Consider the following 19,564-nt stretch of genomic DNA (forward strand, 5'->3'; position numbering starts at 1 on the left):
TCTAAACAGACAGTAATCTGATAAAGCAAACACATAAAAGTATCGTGTGATGTTTGAATCTTTTTATTACTCAATATATCAAAGCAAATTAATACACAGCAAGATTCTGCTGGGGGCGGGCAGTGGGGTCCAATTAAACAATTGAGCTCAAGGGGCAAAGTTCAAGTTCTCGGACAGAGTTCGGGTGGCACAGCTTCTCAGGTCGTCGTTTGTTTGCTTTTTTAATTGGTGTGGCGGGGTCTCGTTTCTCACCGTCCCAAGTTTTCAGACAGTAAAGGACTCTTGTCGTGGGCGTCAAGTGGAACAACAGCACCCGCAAAACACATTCTGGACACAAAAGCGGTGACTGCAAGCAGATGGAGGAGCGGGAACGTGCGGTGGGTCTCAACAGCTCGGACCTCGAGCTCCGTGGGATTCTGCAGACTTGGCGCTAGTGCTTTTTCTTGCTGGACTTCTCGATCACGGTCTCCACCACCATTGAAGTCTCCTCGTAACCCTTCAGCCTGCGGCCGTCCGCGAACTTCTCCACGGACTCCACCACCTCCAGCTTCTCGTAGCTCACGGCGTCTGGGGAGAAGCTGCCGGAGCTGGAGCCGGAGCCGGAGCCGGAGCCGGAGCTGGAGCTGGTGCTGGTGCTGGCACCGCGGGGCGCGGGCTTCGGAGCGGGCCCACTGGGGCCGCTGTCGTCTCTGTGTTTCTTAGGGGGCTCAGCAGCCGGGGTGGGACCTTTTGGGCCAGAACCTGGACCGGAGGGTGGAGGCGCCGGGTCTTTGTGAGGCTGAGGCTCCATCTTACGCTTGCCTCTGCCTCCACCGTCCTTGCCAGCTCCACCCTTACCGTCATCCTTTCCCCCTCCTCCCGGCTTCGGGGGCACGGCGGGGCAGAAGGGCCTGGGGTCCACACTGGGCTGAGGAGGTGCAGGAGAGGGCGCGCTGGGTCCGTAGGGCTCATAGGGCGCCGCCATCCCATCTCTGATGGTGACGTAGATGTGGCCAGCGGACGGCGTGGAGGAGTGGAAGCAGGGATCCGGGTAGCTGCTGTCCCCTGTGACCAGAATGTACCGGCCCTTGGTGTAGAAGTCGGCGATCGGCTCCGGCTTCTTGTACTTCCTCATTCGGTCCCGCACGATGTTGCACAGCGTGTCGAAGGCTTTGCTGATCTGGGCTCCGTCCGGGACGTCCTGTGGTGACGCCCCGCAGAGAACGGGTCTCTGCTCTGTTCTGGCCACGCTCTTGCCTTGCACGTCCTCGGACTGGACCCCCTTGACGGGTTCCTCTGCAGCCGCTCCTGCAGCGCCATCACTTCTTTCCTCCGGCCCATTGTCTTTCATGTCTTTTGGGGTCAGCTCTTTCTTTTTCAGAACCTTCTTGGCCAGATTCTTCTGACGGGGCTTGATGCTGGTAATATCTTGGATAGCCTGGGTGATGTCTAGACAAAAAGAGGTCAACTTAAAACTGTCGAACTAAGTAGAGACCAGAATTATGCATAGATTGAATAGGAACAAGCTTTGGAGCTTAAGCTCCTCACCTTTTCCCTTGTTCGATGCTGTGTTTGTGTGAGTGTAGCGGAAATTAGTGCTGAACAGGGTGATGGGAGTGTCAATTATTGCTGAATTCAACCTGTAGGGAAGAGAGTAGGAAAATGTCATCTATGCAACGGTTAAACCAGGAAAACCATAAAGAATTGAAAAGGTCAGAGCAGGTGCTGTAGAGGAACGTTGTCAGCTGGTTGATTCAGCAGATCCAAAATCTGTGTTTCAGATGAGGCGGAGGTGCGTTACCTGTTGTCTTCGTTCTCAATGATCCTCTTGTACCTCTCCAGCTCATTCTGCAGGGAGGTCTGGTACATGGCCAGGTGGCGACATTCGCTGGTGAACTTCTCCAGGGACCGCTCGGCTTCTTCGATCTCCTTGCGCAGGGCCTCGATCTGCTCGTTGTGCATCTGGAACTCGTCGTCGTAGGTCTCCTGCGTGCTTTTGATTGCCTGCTCCAACATGGACGTCTGAAGGACAGGACGCAGGTATTTAGTGGGATGTGCATTAACAAAAACAGCATTAGGTTTACGTGTGTAGTGTATTAATATGAGCAAAACACTACTCTAATACAGTGAGATGGCGACGAAGCAGCACTGTTACTAACCAGTAATTATAAAACAGTCACGGGCGACACCTAGTGGTTAGTCAGAATTATGCAAGGAGCCTGAAAATATATAATTTTGTATTGTCTCTATTTATATATTATTATTTATATATAATTAAAGAGAGATTATATCATTATTTTATGTTGTATTATATATATAATTATTTTATGTTGTATTTCATATATATTTATTTTATGTTGTATTTCATATATAATTATTTTATGTTGTATTTCATATATAAATATTTTATGTTGTATTTTTAATAACAAATATATAAATTTTTGGCCTGTATTCTGTCCTGGGCTCAGACGCTTATGAAAACAGAAAGCAATTTTAAAAATCCTCATCGTGCTACAAATTGTGCAGCAGCTGAGCAGACTGCTGTACGTTACTGCTGTTACTATTTATAATGTCCTTAAATGATTTTGACCCAACGGAAGCGCTGCGGGTTCGTCCGACCTCCCGTCGTCATGGCGACCGCGTGACCCACCTCAGTCTGTAGCCGCTGCTTCTGGGCCTGCAGCTGGCAGAGGGCGCTCTTATATTCCTCCAGCTGACTCTGCAGCACTGGCACTTTCCTCTGAGCCAACAGCTTCTCCTGCTCCTGCACACAATTCAAACAAAATCGATGAAGACACGAAGAGAAGTGGTGTGTGTGTGTGTGTGTGTGTGTGTGTGTGTGTGTGTGTGTGTGTGTGTGTGTGTGTGTGTGTGCGTGTGTGTGTGTGTGTGTGTGTGTGTGTGTGTGTGTTTGGGTGTGTGTTTGGGTGTTTGGGTGTGTGTGTGTTCGCAGCCGTACAGTCTCACCTCACACACTCACGCAGCCAGCAGTCAATTCAAGCAAAGCTTCAATGACTGATTCTTAAATTCAAGGGCATTGTGCTGCTCGCGGCTCTTCATCCACTCTTTGGAAATTAACCTGTCATTTTAGGTTTTATTTTCTAACTTTCAAGGATTTTTGGACAGCATATCTTTTAAAATGAAGAACAACAATATTAGCTGTTTTAATGTTATATATTTATATGCTGATATAGATAAACTTAATTTGACTCTTAATGAGCTCGCTGCAGCTTGTGTGTTTGCCTAATTAATGATAAAGGGCTGGTCTGCAGGAAGTGCATCCAGCTGCTAGTGAGTCACCAACAACAGCACGATTTCACACCTTAGGCTTTTAAAGGATGTTAACAAAGAAATCTATATAAATCTAAGTGCAAAGCTATTAATGAAGTCTTTCAAACTTTTTCTGGTAGATGATTGGCATTTTGAAAGGAGATATTTGGACAAATATGCCACACTTTCTTCTTTGAATCTACCATAATTAATATTTATCATGTCCTGTATTTTCCTGTGTAATTAAAATACATCATTATTTTAAGCTGTATAATTTGTGAGTACTGCAGGATCGTAGGACTAGCACTTATCCCAGTATACTTATATTTTCATATATTTCATATTTATATATTGTGTTACAGTCAAAGTAAAAATATTTCCCTGTTTGAGTTTTTTGCACATGCACACAAATAATAACTAACCTCAACTTCTACAGACACGTAACCAGGCCTGACACATGCAAACACCATCGTCTCCCCCAGGGACTTCAGCACACACGCGCACATGCACGCGCACACACACTCACATTAGTGATCTCACCTCAGAGATTCCCACTGACACACTGGGAACCAAAGGAAGAGTCTGGTTGATTTGCTGCAAAATGTTTACGTAGGTCTGAATCTCAGCAAGGTTCTGCGTGGAAATAAAAAGCATGACAAGATGAAATTAAATCAAAATCTAGGAGGAACATTTACGCTTTTCATAGGGATTATGTGATGGGGTAAAGATATTAATACAATATTAAAAAATATTAAGATATTATAGCTTTGATTTCTCTTAAATGTACATACACAGCAAAGGGGGCTTCATTTGAAATCCATTTGCACATGTGTGAGCTCACGCTGCCTAATAAAGGCAGCATATACGTATCTCCAGTTCCTCGAAGGGACACTTCAAAGCACCGGACCTGAAGACTAATATTCCTGTGAGGCGTCTCCCTATTCTTTCCCACATAATACGGTAAAAGCAGCGCCCTCTCTGCTATCTCTATAGCGCAGAGTCACAGATTAATCCATCATCAAAAGCAGAACTGGGGGAAAATTTTTAAAAAGGGAGAAATTGCTCTGGCGAGTAAGTATGTTGAAAGGACGTGTGATGTATTACTGCATGTGCCTGTCTTTTTTTTTTTCTCAGCAGTTTTGCAGCCTTTGCTTTGCACCTTGGAGCCAGCGATGTCCCAGGTTTTGTCTCCCTGTGTGCCGGTGGCTGTGAGGAGCATGTTCCCCACCTCGCTTTCCTCACCCGTGTCACAAAAGATACAATTTTGCTCACGCCCCGGGTGGATAGCGCTCGATTCGACACCTGCATCGAGGGCTCGTGTCTTGTTTTTCACCCTGGTTGATGGCGTTCGAAGCGACACGCTGTCACACAGAGTTTGTAGGGATTTACTCCAATGTGGTAATCAGGTTCTGCTACTTCTACATCTCGTCTTTGATCTCGCTGTATTTCTATCCATTATGTTCACCTGTGAATGTGTCGTCAAAACGTGTTTCTTTTCTGGTTCCTTTATATCGGATTGTTTATCAGTAGCGTCACTGACCTTCTTGTGTCTCTCTCTGGTGGAGTTGATGTCGTCCTGCAGGAACTGTGACTGGATCTGGTACTCCAGGTTCCTCAGTAGCGCGCTGTCAGCCTCCTGCAGTAATGTGAGAAAGGCAACAAAAGCATTAAAAGTGCTGATTGAACTGTAATGAGTTCAGTAAAATCCAAAACCAAGATTGATTTGTCTGATATCGCTATATTATTTTTGTTATTTTGTTTTGCAATGAAATATCAACCATTCGGGTTAAATAGCCATGTAGTTACATCATTACAATAAGTACAGTAAAGTGTGTATATGTGTCTTCATTTCATCCATGCGGTACCTTGTTTAACTGCTCCAATGTTCCCCGCAGGTGTTCCTGATAGTCACATTCATTCCTATATCTGAACAAAAAAACAAATAAAATCATGAGGCAGGAAATAATGTGACATGAGAAGTCGTACCTTGTCTTGTTTTTAGGGTTGAAGGAACTTGGCTGAAGCCACCGAGTCTAAAGACATCAGCCAGCCTGAACTCTCTGATTCATCCCACCTCATTTAAAGTAATGAAGATGAATAGGAGTCTCTTTCAGCATTGAAAAGTAATTACATGGGATCATTTATTTAAAAAATAATCTCTGGAATGAATTTCTATCGGACAAATAGTCCCTATGAAAACAGGGAGTGTTCTGGAGCGTTCACGGACCTTACATGGAAATTCAGAGCCAGCAACAGAACCACGAGCAAATCCATCTGCAACTGTTTATAAATGCTGATAAAGAAGTGCATTTTTGTGTGTGTGTGTGTGTGTGTGTGTGTGTGGGATTTGGGTAAAGGGCTGATGTAGATTTCCCAGAACCCTAATATCATATTCTGTGTTTTACAGAAAAACATTTCAAGATTTGCCTCTTTCATCAAGCATGATGTTCCAGAAGAATTTCTATTGTTCGTGATAATCTACTAACTCAGTGCAGGTGCTGCTCCATGTTCACCACCAACCAAATGGAATAATAATGAGGGATGCTAATTCATTTACAGCCCAGCTCTACCCTGAGTGATGGATGAGGCTGAAGTTGAAATCCTGTTTGTCTTAAGACAATGCAAAAGATTATAGCAGTAAAACTGGACAGCTTCAGTCTGACAGTCTTGATCTGCCTTTTCTCCAACCCTTTCCAACTCAAACCCATCTTTAGCTTTCATTTTATCTCCCAACCCGTTCATTTGTATGGTTTCTACAATCGTTCCGGCTCTGCTGGGTTTCTGGCCCGCCCGCTGCCCGCTCCCTTACTTGCTGGTGAACTCGTCCAGCATGCGGCAGGCTTCCTTCAGCTCCCGCTCCAGCTTGGCGTGGTCGGAGGACAGCTCCCGGATGCGCTGCCTGTTGACCTCGATCTGCTCCGTGAAGGCCTCCTCCAGCCCGCTGGCCTCCTCCATGCGCTGCAGCGTCTCCAGCTGCTTGCGGAACACGGCGTTGCGCTGCTCCAGCACTCGGGCCCGGTTGATGTAGCGGGCGAAGCGGCCGTTGAGCTCCTGCAGGCTCTCCCAGCCCTGGATGGCCGAGGCGCCTGCGGAGTCCGAGTCGGCGGGTTCCTCCTCGAAGACATGGGAGCGCTCGTACTTTTCCTTGCGCACCTCGTGCCGGTAGCTGGTCTTGAACATGGTGCTGCGCTTCTCTCCCCTGGGCTGGTGGTATCCCCTGGAGTGGGTTCCCCTTCAGAACCTTTATTGTGTGAAAACTCGGGTGCTCACCCTCGGCTGTCTCATGCTAGACTAAACAGCGAGCAGCACTGGCCGGTAACCAAATAGCCCCCAAAGCCTCCCCCCGGGCCTGGCCGCCTGTGCCTTCCAGCCTGGGGCCTTCTGGGCCGCATTGTTGCCTTTGTGGAGGCGATTAGAAAAGCTCTGTTGATGACCAAGCAGAACCCCAAAAACAAACAACTGTGAAAGCACTGGGTTGACACGCGCCATTATTGCGGTTCTTAGTCAGCTGCTTTCTAGATCCCTGTTTGATACGGCGTATTGGACGGACGCCCATCACAGGACAGAGGGGAAACTTCGTGCAGTGCAGTTTGTGTGGACTGTGAGGATGGATTCTTCTAAGAGCATCTGTTTGTACACTGCTGTTTAAATATTCCTAAGATTTCAAATACATTCTGCAGAGCACCATTAATTACAGACAACGTTCATGCTCTGAACATGACATGGCTATGCTGAACTATGATCTGAATTCATTGAGAGCGTATGTTTGTGTTTTCTAGGGAAAATGATTCAGAAGCTACAATATTCAACAAGTGCTAAAAGTCAAAATAATATGCATAATTTCTTTAAACCTGTTCCCTGCTTCCATCCATAAATGAGAACATACAAGATGCTGTAGCGTTAGAAGAATGAGGAGGAGACGGAGGTGGTCTGTTTTACATGCGATCCTGTAGTGCATCAGCATCAGACAAAACGACCCTCTGGACAAATCCAGCAATCTGTCTGTGAAATGGCTGAATGGAGCACATGTCAAATAGCTTTACATCAGCATGTTGGCATATTTTGGTCCCAGGACAACCTGTGGCTTATGGGCGGACCATAAACAGTTCAGCTGCAGCGACAAAATGAAGCCACAAAACATAAATGTTAATAGACACAGTGAAGCTGATGGAAGCAAAATATGTTGTTTTCTTCATCCATTCAAATCTATTTACGATCAATACGAGAACAACCTCTGACTAAACCTGATGAAAAATGATGAATTAAACTATTAAATATAAAAGAATGGTCATTTATTATCTTTAATTACATACACAGGCAGCTGGAATAGTTTCCTACAGATGTTAAAGGTCACTTCCAACCTGCAGGCAGTTAGCAAAAGCTAATTTTGACGTGAACATCCTGCAACCTGCCGCCAGAGATAAAATAAATTAATAGATGATAAAGGAAAGCAGGGAACAAATGAGGATCGTGGACAACAAGGACTGTGTTGCAGAGTAGAGCCAGCGCAGCCTCTAAACAGACATAAACACATTTATATTGGCATGGGTTCGGTTTCGCTGCTGCTTATTCCCCCCAAAACACAGCCATCAATAAACCGCCTCGCGATCTGTCCATCTGCTCACACGCGCTGTAGGTTTCGGGTTTGGTGCGTGTTCTCCGGCGGAGGAGACGACGTCAGGATCTCTGCCACCTCGCCTTCATCTGTATTCATTGGTTACCAGTGGCAGTAAATCTGAAGCTCGGGCGAGATTAGAGAGCGGCGCAGAGTCGGAAACCAAAGCCCAGTGTTTATCCGGGGCTACAGGGGCAAACGCTAGCACAGCTGCTCATGTAGCCGCTTTTATTTAGTGGCCAATAAAAACTAATAGAAACATGCAACAGGAGTTCTTCCTCTCTCTCTCTCTCTCTCTCGGTCTGAAAGGAGACTTGTAAATATACTACATCTGTCTTACAGTACCTGTAGTTTGTACAAACTCAGAGTTTCAACATTCACTTGCTTGTCACCCAGAACAGCTATGATTCTAATAATGACGACGAATCACGAATCCTCTACGTGTTCAAAAAGCACAAGACGCAGCGTGATGAATAGTGCAGTTCAACCTGCTGCACTCCATGTGAGAGGACGTAAGTGATCTTGCAGCTATTGATGGACAATTGCAGGAGGCAATACAAAACCAGGAGGGCAGGCTTCCCATCACAATAAGCAATTGATCCCTAAAAGTCATCATCGCCGCCGCCTGTGTGTGTTTATCTGCTGTTCGGGGTGGCTGACCATGGAGATGCGCTGCTGGCAGTTTCCCACACCTCTGTCTGCAGCCCCCACGGAAAGAAGGAGAGGCATCGCAGGCGAATTCACAGCTTGGCTAATTAGACGCTTCAGATGCAACAGGAATCTAGCAGTTTGTCAAGATGCCGCTCATCCACCACAAAATGCCATTAGAATTTAAAGCATATTTCGGTGCAACTCTGCTAATTATTGTTTTCTCGGTGCAGTCAGTGTCAGTAATGGCCGCCGAAGAGAATAACAAAGGCCCGAGACGAGCAAAGAGGAGCACAAATAAAGAGAGAAACAAACAAGGAGGCGCTTACATGACAGGCTGCCTCACACTGATTATGACACAGGCCTGGAAATTAAAAGCCGGAGCACGAGAGACTAACGAGTATTGTTGTTTTTCAGACGAGCTTCTGTAGAAAATGCTGCACTACCAAGAAACTAGGCAGAAGTCATGTATCTGTTGTATGTATCTTACAAGCTGCTACCAGTTCCCTTATATTTTTTCTGCAGTGCTCCCGATTTCGTTTCTACCCGAGTCCCCGTGGGGTCAACAGCAACAACAGGAGCAACTCCGGTCAGGCATTTGTTCTTGTAGGAAAAACCACCCTAAAGTCCACTACTCGCTCAGCAGCACAGGTGCAGAGACGCCGGAGGACACAATAAAAAATTGAGTGGATTTAGTGGAAGCAACAGATGTACAACACTGCAGATGAATTATGGGATTTACATTAATCTATACAGTATTAACGCTGATGTCACCCATCTCTCGGTTTAAACGTAGCAGTGTAAATGATCAGTTTTAAGCTGTAGATCGGATCACCGACGAGCGGAAGTATCGCTTTTGTTGGTTAATCCTTATTTACTACAAACGTCAAATGCTCCTCGTGCTGCTACTGGTGCTTTAAGAGGATTATCGCACGCTTTCGGTGGGATTAAGTGAAGAATGTTCCCCCGCGGAGCGTCAGAAACAGGAGGCTGTAACGAAACCTACACCTCACCAGCTTCCGGTCTCGTCGCACCTGGCGAACGTGTACTAATCACTTTGCTAAACTTTCAGCCCCCGGGGACCGGGCTCGCGCGCACGCGGCCACGCGCGCGCCCCCTCTCGCGGCGTCTTCGAGGCGCGTGCGCCGCCTTTTTCCACCGTGCGTCACCGTCGGAATCGGATTCGTCGCCGGAGGCGGGAGAGAAGCACGCGCAACTTTTCTCTTTCTCCCAGAGATGCGCTCCGGAGCAGAGCGGACTGACGCAAACAATGTGCGGCGATGATGAGAGAGTCGAGCGTCTGCCTCCACTGGAAAAGTCGTCCATTAACTGAAGACTTTTGTTCCGTTTTGCGCCTGTGAAGGAGCCCCCCCCCCCCCCATTTCCTTGCTTGAAAAAGTCGGACAGAATCTAATACATCTGCAGGTAAGTGTGTTCTTTGGGATCTGTTTGTTCTGGGTTTTAATAATAGACGTCTTCCTGTTCCACTCACTGGATGTTTTCTTCTTTTTAATGCGCAAGCCAGAGCTTCCACCTCTGATTTATGTCTACGGACTCAGATGTCTCTCCAGGCTGGAGTGGTCTTATTTGTCCAGCTGAGACTCCCTGCAGCTTAATACAGACGAGTCTGGCGCTTATAAACAACCTCGCAGTCGTGAATCAAAGTGCATTTGGTTTATTTATTTATTTATTTGCTCTAGTAGGTTTCATTGTGAAACTGCTGTGACACCAGGCATTCTCTGCCTTTCAGGCTTTCCTGCCTGTCTCGTTTCTTTGTACCTGTTTAGAATGACGCCAGTGCCAATCACACACCATGTGTGGAATACAGGCACTTAGCACCACAACAGCTCTGTTTATTAGTGGGCAGTGTGTTTGCTTCGCAGGGAGGTTAAATACCGTGCACAATACAGTATGAATACAAATCTGCTTTTAATATATTTTGCATTTAATCCCTTTTTTTTCTGCTTATCTAAAATATTTCAGGGGGATTAAATGTGCTACGACGCTGATAGCACACATTTAATAGCTATCATTTGTGCCCGAGGCTTTCTGTGAAGTGCCAGGCTTCCAATATATCACTGTACTGCACGTAGAGGCTTTTGTTAGATGTGACATCACCCAGAAATATTTCACGTTAGAAAATATCCTAAAAATGTCAAACATGGCAGCTTGATTAGGCCTGAACCCCAGAGCTCATGCACAATGTTTTGATCACGCCATCTCTCTCACACGGGGACTTTCTGCCTGCAGGTCGACGGGACGTTCCCGTTCATCGCCCGTCGCCTTCACCGAAACCACCCGACGCCATGTGCAAAACGCCCTCGCCATTTTCCACCCCCCCGTCAGATCCGGCTACTCCCAAATACAGGCGTTTCTAGGGCGAAGTGGGAGCGCGTGCGGACATGGGCGACCCCAACATCAGCCGCATGGCGGCAGCGGACGCGGAGACGCGGGGGACCCCCGGCCCCGCGGACCACTACATCGACGGCTACGACACGGACTATGGCGTCCCCCCCGACGAGATCCCCGACACCACGCAGGGCCAGGCCTTCTTCGTGGCCACCATCGTCATCGGCGTGGTCCTCGTCTGCATCATGCTGGTGTGTGGGCTGGGCAACTTCATCTTCATCGCCACCCTGACGCGGTACAAGAAGCTCCGCAACCTCACCAACCTGCTGATCGCCAACCTGGCCGTCTCAGACTTCATCGTAGCCGTGGTCTGCTGCCCGTTCCTGGTCGACTACTACGTGGTGAAGCAGCTCTCCTGGGATCACGGGCTGCTGCTGTGCGCGTCCGTCAACTATCTGCGGACTGTGTCCCTGTACGTGTCCACGAATGCGCTGCTCGCCATCGCGGTCGACAGGTGAGTGCGTTATTGCTTTCACAAGTGGGTGGTGCAGTGAGAGTGTCCTTGCGAGCGTTCACAAGAAGAGACAGCTTCAGCATTTGAATCAGACAGATACGGCTTCAAAAAAGAAATACTTTGCTTCCACATTAGGTCTTTGGAACATTTCACAATCTCAGCGAAATATTCCACTTTTTCTAGCGGCATACCATTCTTGAAGAAAGAAAACAAAAATGAGAGCATTCATAAGGTTCTTCAAATGGGTTGCAGTCAATCTGAAATAAAGATCAAGCAAACAATAATTTAGTTTAGTTAGATCTACCGACATGTTCTACTCTCATAGGTGAATTGGAGATAATGTATGTTACACTCATCAATCAATTGCACATATTGCAACTGGGAAATAAGAGGATGGATTGGGTTTAATGTGTAACTCATCAGTGATGAAATATTTGCGATGAGATCATCAGTATTCCAGAGTCTGTGTAAAAACATGCTCTGATGTTGTTTTCAGCACTTAATTGGTCTGGAAGCTCACATATCGTCTTCATATCCTCACAGTTGTACCAGCTACATGTGTTTGGGTTGGAGAATAATTGAGGCTAATTAAAAGATGAGAGAGCAATGAAACGCACAGGTGACACGAAGACACAGGCGGTAATTAAACGGGTAGTTGCTCAAACGAGCAAAGATCAGCCTGTACAGTGTTTGTACAATTAAAGCGACGCGTCCTTCTGGCGACAGCCTTTAAGTCCACACAGCACAGGTGCAGCCGCTGCGCATCTTAATTGGCGCGGAGAGGAAGAGTCGGGTGCGCACAAAGCTAAGCTGAAGTCGCGTCAGACGGAGGACAACGGCCCCCGGAGCAGCAGGATCTGGAATGTGTCCCGCTTCCATTCAAGGAGGACAGGCCTGAAGTCAACGGGGCGCGGCCTTCAGTGAATCTGTTGTTTTCCTGCTTTGCTTGTAGGCGCTTTGTAGTGATCACAGTCACACGGCTGCACCGCTGATGGAAGCTTGATAAATTGTGCTAAAGACTTGGCCGTGCTTCGAATGGGCCTCGGGTAATTAGTGCTACATGGCAGCGCGTCTCCAGCCGACTGACTTGACCGGCACGTTGCGTGCACCTGTGCCCTGAATATTCAGGAGGCAGCGTCCACCTTCCGTCCGTCATTTGGAGACTTTGAGCATTTTCCTGCAGGACGATGGAGCCTCACTTACTTCAAGCTTCATGTTGCTCCTTCCTGTGCTACATCAGAGAAATCCCTCTTTTCTGGGGTTTCTGTCTGTTATTGGTCCGTTTTATCCACCTGAACCTATTTTTACACTTGCAAAGCTCCTTTTGGAAGAAGGATTAAGTCCTACTCCTTCATGGTTGCAATGGATTAACTTTATTTAATTAATCCAGAATATAGTTTCAGACTTAAGGAGGTTATTATTACCTGTAGATTTGTTCCTCTTACTGTAGTAAGAGTAGTACTAGTTTTTTTAGTGAGATGAGTAAGTTGTGAGAGGTGATGTTTTTCTGGTGCCTGAGCTGAACATTGAGGGCAGACAATTAAAAACTGTTGAATCCGTAATTACCCTGACGTTGCGTGAAACTTCTAGTGTTAACGACAACAGCACATAGAGAAGCCGCTGTCCTGCTGCTGCGCCTAATGGCTAATCATGAACCTCCTCGTGGGTGGTGCTGTGCATATAACTAACAGTGAAGTGTTCCAGGAGAGAGCAGATAGCGCTGCTGCATAAAGAATGATTACACTTCACTCTAATGAATTTCATGTGTAGGAAGTGATTTTCAGTTGACATTAAATAATGCAAAACCCTCTGAGGTTTTATTTTGAAGGGGAATTGGTGGCGTATCAGAATCAATTCACAGACAAAGTTTTATGTGCGCAACATAAACACATCAAACATCTTTACAGTCACTGTCATGATAATTATAGATTCAGGCTACAAAACTTTATTTTTCCACCCTGGATGTAAATATCAGTGAATCCACATTCAATAGTTCCACCTTCTGCAGGTTCATGCATTTCTCCGACCTGTCAGTCACGTCACTGAAATCATTTTAGTCACACTCCTTTCATATGATTGTGCCCTAAGAGGTGAAAAGCCTTTATACTTTGTGACTCCATAATTCTACCAGTATGAAAAATTCAGTCGCCTGAATAAAGAAGCGCTCTGTATTGAGCTTTAATCTTCCATGAGTGGCCGAGCTGCTCGCCGTCAGTGTTGAGCTCTCGCAGCACTTTGACGGTTGGGGGTGTGATTTGTGTTGCTGTTTTCCAGCCGCCTCAGTGCACGTGTGTGTGTGTGTGTGTGTTCCTCCAGGTACATGGCTATAGTCCATCCTCTGAGACCTCGTATGAAGTACCAAACCGCCTACGGCCTCATCACCGGCGTCTGGATCGTTCCCATTTTAATATCCATTCCATCCGCCTACTTTGCCTCCCAGACCACGTACCCTCACGGCGCCACGCCGACCGCTCACAAAGTCTTCTGTGCTCAGATCTGGCCTGTGGACCAGCAGGTCTATTACCGGTCCTACTTCCTGTTTGTTTTCGCCGTGGAGTTTGTGGGGCCCGTGGTCGTCATGGCGATGTGCTACACCCAGATCTCCCGCGAGCTTTGGTTCAAGAACGTGCCGGGCTTCCAGACGGAGCAGATAAGGAAGCGGCTGCGCTGCCGCCGCAAGACGGTGCTGGTGCTGATCGGGATCCTGACGGCGTACATCCTGTGCTGGGCGCCGTATTACGGCTTCACCATCCTGCGGGACTTCCACCCGACGCTCATCTCCCGCCAGAAGAACTCGCTGGTGGCCTTCTACATCATCGAGTGCATCGCCATGAGCAACAGCATGATCAACACCTTCTGCTTTGTCAGCGTCAAGAACAACACGGTGAAGTACTTGAAGAAGATCGTGCTGCTGCGGTGGAAGTCGACGTACACGCCTGGCAAGACGGTGGACGAGACGGAGGTGAGAACCTCCTCCCTGCCTGTGACGGAGGAGATCGAGTGCATTCACGTGCGGTGAATGGAGCGCTCGCTGAGATGGGGACTGTTGACGCGCAGCAGCTGATGGAGCGTTGGGGTTTGGTGAAGCACAGAGAAAAGGCCCAAACCTTTGGACAGGGAGTGCTCCTCACCACGACTTTCTATCTGAGGTGTTTCGTCCGTACTGCTGTGCATTCTGTGACTCAGAATACTCTGTATTATCTATATGTTTAAGAAGCTGCTGCCCGTTCTGATCAATGGTGTTGATTTGTATTGGCCACATTTTTTGTCAGTGAGGTGAAATGACTTGATATTACAACTAATTCTGGTCGCTGCTTGTGAAGTTTTGCACATCTTCTATTGTCTTTTATTCATGTTTTGCCTTTTATATTTAATGCTTTTGGTGGAGTATTGAGGAGGTTACCGTGTCGTCTGAATGTCAAAAACGAATACTTCCTCATGACTTTGCATGCTTAGATGAATACATTGAATGTGTGCATATTGTAATAAACAAGGAGCTACTGGACAGTGGCTGTTCTTCATTGAGCGCTTTCTCATTGTGCTGTACTAAAACTTAGGTTGCAGCGATGCTGTGATTTAGCAGCTTGTAGATCCTTGTAGCAGGTGTTAGTACCTCATCAGAACTTCATCATCCCGTCTCTTTCTGGAAGAACTTTGGCTTCATTACACACACGAGAGCTGGACTTTGACAAAGACATTAAAAACATTTTATGCTTTTAATTTTCAGACATTGATGCAAACTAACTGCAAATTAATTATGTTTTGGATCACTGACTTATTCTGATGAAGTCTTAGCTTTTGGGCATAGAGCAGTTTTTTTTATCCTGGAGTTTCAAACCAACTTTACTTTTTCAGGCTTCTTTAATTGTGCTGTTATGGACTATAACATTTAAGATCCTCAGTGAGGCCTGAACTGTCTGACATTTTTGTTTTTTTGTGTTTCTCTGAGCATTTCTCAACCTGACCTTGGGGTGAGTCTGTAACTCTGTTGAAATATTTCTACTGGTGAATTAACTTTAGCTGTAGAAAACATTGGCTTTTACAAGCGTCTGTGCAGCTGTTGATGATCAGTTAATCGTAGGGTAATAAATAGCAGCAGCTGCAACCTGCCACAGTCCTGTCAGTGACATTGAAAGACACTCAGATGAGAAGCCTAAGTTTTGTTCCTGCATCTTTCAGACTAGGGAGAAGCTGCCTGGATTTTTTGAGTCCTCATGAATAATGATGATAAATATTTGTGTATTTCCTTAAAGCACACTGATATTCACAAAGGGGGGGTGGATAGTTTTTTTTAGCAGTATACAGAGAATCAGCCAGTCCCATGATGTGTTGTCACTTTTAGTCCCATTGGTAAAGATGGCAAGTGTTTCCCTTTGTTCCATATTTCACGTTTCCCTCTGTGTCCTGACGCAAGTCGCTGCTGCTTCTTTTATGGCCTACGAGCACTTGCTGAAGCAACTTGAAGTGTTATTGGACACAGATCATGGTTTGCATGTATTGTTTCTTCAGTGTCTCTTCCAGGTGAAGCCTCCACTGGTTGATCATTTGAATGCGATTGATTTACATACAGCATCATATATTGCACACATAAATACAGAGTTAATGTGACACTTTATGCTCCATAGGTCTGGTAATATAGTGAATCAGTCAGAGTTTTGCAGTGTTACCAAACTGATTTGGAGTAAAATATCACACGGTGACATCACTCGAAGCTGTGGCATAAAGCACCATTTGGAAAAATGATGTTTACTTCTTTCCACTTCCTTTTGCTTTGCTGGTAAAATCATTGGGTGCCATTAGACTTCCATTATGAAAGGCATGCTGAGCACCTCGCTGCTTCGAATAGTTCTTTGCTAGAAACCCACAGCGGTGGGTTAAAAAGGCCATTCGCATTCTGATTCACATACAGTTTAACAAGCACTAAACCATTAGCCTGTAAAGCAGGACCTGTAGTAATGAGACATTACGATATGCTGCTGTTGTGGTTTTTCCACCATCAACGTCATTGCGCCGTGTGTCTCACTCATTGTCTCGCGTTCAGCTTAGTCATGTTTCCTTCGATTAGCTCGTTAGGTTACTGTTTAAAATGTTGACATCTTGGAAAGATTTTTGCCTTTTATGCAAATTCAGAGGCTGTTGTTTGACGCGGGGAAACGTTTACTTTGCCGCTACCAGGGTCCTGGCTTATTGCTGCCATTAGTCTCTATGTTCTGGGCCCGGTGGGTGAAGTGTCAGTAAGCGCAAGGGCTTTTTTCCCCCACATGAACCTTTCTTTCCCAGAACCTGCTATTACGGAGGACAAATAAATATTCTCAAACACATCATTTTTGCTGCCAATAAGCAGCTCAGCGTCTCACTGTTTGGTTCCAATGGGCTGTTTCTCGGCAAAGCGCAAGTGTTTACTCATAACCATTTCTCCTTGTGATCGTATTTCCCATTTGACTAGATTCAACATATTTTCCTCCACAGACGCTGAACACTTTCTCATACCCTGTTATTATTTTGTGTAAAGTGTAAAAAAAGCCTTTTATGTGATATGACCTGGGCTCCTGTTAAATAGATCTGGTATGTTCCTAATAGTATTTGAATAATAAAAAGGCAAAAACCTATAATAAATAAAAAAAAAATAACAAAACTATGTTTCTTGTAAATAGTAATAGTAATAAATATATGATGCAGATGTAAATTGCATGTTTATCATGCAAAACAGTCTAAATATGACATTTGTTTACTGATCATTTGTCAGAATAAACCATCAGTATCTAGCAGTGTGTTTATGGGAGCCATCGGATATTTATAGTGTTGACATATTTAGGATATAATTTATGCGCTTGCAGGTTTCAGGTTCTCTTTGGATCCTTTCACTGGAAGAGTCAACAACAAATGCTGGATATTGTGGCAGCAACATTGAATGGAGTCAACATGGAGGATGATGGATGATCTTCACTCAGACAAACCTGTACATTTTAATTTTTCCTTTAAAAACATGAAGATGAAATTGAAGATGCTTTTAATTTGAATTCTGTTACATATTGCTGGAATTAATTTGATCCTATAGAGACTTCGCTGCTGGAGAAATTCAATTTGCAGGTTGACGCACTCCGGCCATAAAGGGACACACCTGACTGGCGGAGATGTCTTGAAGCGATGGAGCAGTTGGAGCTTTTTCTGCTATTATGAAGTGATTCAGTCTTCCATGAAAACATACCTTGTGCTGTTATTGTTAACTTGCACTTTTAAGTCACTGCACAGCACTTTCCTGACTCTTTTTAATGGTGTAAGCAGCAGAAACCTTTTACGACTGTATACATTAACAGGCCTAAACTCACAGCTGTCACGATTCTTGGTTAATGAACTGTCCTCACAAACATAACCTTTAGGAAGTTTAATGAGCCTCTGAGTCCAAGTGGTGAGTCATCAAGTTGCAACATAAGAATCTGTTGCTTCTGACAACCTGACTCCTGTTATTTATTTTCTACTGAGCACAAAATAGTTTCTTGCAAACTGAAATTATCTGTTCGTAATCAATGCAGCTAACGGTTCTTTATTGTGCATTGAAACATACTATAGATTGGAAGAAACTCATAAAAGAGAGGACAATTATGTGATGTTTATGAAAAAATGATTCATTCTTGAACCAGAACCAGAACCTTACCAGTGATTCTCAACTGGAGGGTTGCAAGCCCGTTTTTATTGGGTCACTGGCACTGTAATGTTAACTGGCAAGAAGACCCACATACGCTAATTGAACATGACGAAAGGCAAGCATGACTCCCTAAAAACTGCTATTTAAGAAACTGATTTTTATTTGTATTTTACGTGGAAACACCAACTGACTGTTAAAATGTTGCTAAAATCTTCTGATAGTTGAGAAGTTTCCTGAATTTGGGTCGCAGCTTGTCAATAAGGGATGATGGTGGGTCCTGAAGCCGGACCAGTTGAGAACTACTGGTCTATACTGTACACAGCCTCTAATGAGCCCTAGACAAAAAAAGAGAAGGGAACTAAAAAAGTTTCTGGACCAACAAGACGTGTCTGATGCACGAGATGCACAGGCGGCAGCGCCAGAAACGTGTCCACAGGAGTTTGCATGGTGTGGGTGGTTCTAAGATATTAGCTGCGTTGTGCTTTTGATGTGTAAATTCAGAATCAAACTATCACGACTCTTCATCATTTTCCCAGTCTGGTGTTTCAAAGGCAACGTTTCCCTTGTGGAGGCTTTATGCTAACACAAGCAGGTGGTTTCCTGCACTACCCAAAACACATGACAGCTCTACTGATCTTCCCGTCAGAAGAAAAAATTAGGGTCTCCTTTAAAATGTCACTATATATAAATATATATATATATATATATATATATATATATATATATATATATATATATATATATATATATATATATATATATATATATATATACACACCTTCAGTGGTAAATGTCTGGGGAAGAAGAATGTTTGTGTATCACTACAGCTGGAGATAAAACACTACACCCTCACTTATTTCACCTTCCTGGTGGGATATTCTGTTAAAGTGTTTGTCACTTCATTAAAAATAAAAAATGACTTAAAACTGCATAAAATATCAAAGCTGGAAAGAGCAAAAAACATCCTCGGCAAACATGCAACTTTTGTGTTTTGCTAGAATGTTCAGGGAACAGGTGACAATTAAAAATGGAGGCGGTGCTGCCGAGGCCACCGTTAATTCAATGTATATGCCACATGGCCCCAAGCTTCGCAGGCAGCAGCCGTCCTCTGACAGCAAATCGTTGTCTGGTCATGAATAATGATCTGGTTCCAGGCTCAGTTTGGGCTCACTAGAGAACAATTCGATCAATACTGCCCCTTCACCAGCTTAAACAGCCATAAACTGTCCATTTGACCGCCGTGCTTTGTTACACCGCTCTTCAGCACTGAACTAGTACATGCTGTCGTTCTATTTAGGGAACAGTTGTTTATTACTCAATTTAAAGTAATGCAAAAAGATTTGTTTGCAGATGCTCAAAATATATGAAAATATATGTCTTTTAATGATGCGTTGCACCGGTCGTTTATTCAAACATTGACAGCGGTGGCACAAACGTGTGTCCGTGTTGCCATAAAACGAGTAATCAATGATGAAGACTTCTATTTCACTGGTTTCAGTAATAATTTCATTGTCAGGTCTCGATAGAATAGATCTGCTATGGT

At 45.1% G+C, this 19,564-nt stretch overlaps 2 protein-coding genes across 2 annotated transcripts; one reads left to right on the plus strand and one right to left on the minus strand.

The window, feature by feature from the left end:
- Window positions 1-47: 47 nt before the first annotated feature.
- Window positions 48-6,608, minus strand: LOC114870765 (filensin). The gene is made up of 8 exons (XM_029175829.3): window positions 6,059-6,608; window positions 5,115-5,175; window positions 4,790-4,885; window positions 3,790-3,882; window positions 2,630-2,743; window positions 1,781-2,001; window positions 1,528-1,619; window positions 48-1,428 (listed from the first exon to the last, which is right to left on the minus strand). Exons 1-8 carry the CDS (start codon window positions 6,427-6,429, stop codon window positions 431-433), a joined length of 2,046 nt encoding a protein of 681 aa, XP_029031662.1. The 5' UTR covers window positions 6,430-6,608; the 3' UTR covers window positions 48-430.
- Window positions 6,609-9,355: 2,747 nt separating this feature from the next.
- prokr1b (prokineticin receptor 1b) lies at window positions 9,356-17,140 on the plus strand. Its single transcript, XM_029127752.3, has 3 exons — window positions 9,356-9,937; window positions 10,763-11,375; window positions 13,692-17,140. The coding sequence occupies exons 2-3, from the start codon at window positions 10,915-10,917 to the stop codon at window positions 14,392-14,394; spliced, it is 1,164 nt and encodes a 387-aa protein (XP_028983585.1). The 5' UTR covers window positions 9,356-9,937; window positions 10,763-10,914; the 3' UTR covers window positions 14,395-17,140.
- Window positions 17,141-19,564: the final 2,424 nt, after the last annotated feature.

The sequence above is a fragment of the Betta splendens genome, chromosome 15, assembly GCF_900634795.4.
Source record: "Betta splendens chromosome 15, fBetSpl5.4, whole genome shotgun sequence".
Lineage (NCBI taxonomy): Eukaryota > Metazoa > Chordata > Actinopteri > Anabantiformes > Osphronemidae > Betta > Betta splendens.

What these genes read in the sequence shown, in the direction of transcription:
- LOC114870765 (XM_029175829.3), bottom strand. Translation starts at nt 6,429, where the DNA reads ATGTTCAAGACCAGCTACCGGCACGAGGTGCGCAAGGAAAAGTACGAG. An exon ending in CTGGACGAGTTCACCAGCAA is followed by an intron (nt 5,176 to 6,058) that starts GTAAGGGAGCGG and finishes TTTTTTGTTCAG; the next exon opens with ATATAGGAATGAATGTGACT. An exon ending in AGCATCGAACAAGGGAAAAG is followed by an intron (nt 1,429 to 1,527) that starts GTGAGGAGCTTA and finishes CTTTTTGTCTAG; the next exon opens with ACATCACCCAGGCTATCCAA.
- prokr1b (XM_029127752.3), top strand. Translation starts at nt 10,915, where the DNA reads ATGGGCGACCCCAACATCAGCCGCATGGCGGCAGCGGACGCGGAGACG. An exon ending in CTCGCCATCGCGGTCGACAG is followed by an intron (nt 11,376 to 13,691) that starts GTGAGTGCGTTA and finishes GTGTTCCTCCAG; the next exon opens with GTACATGGCTATAGTCCATC.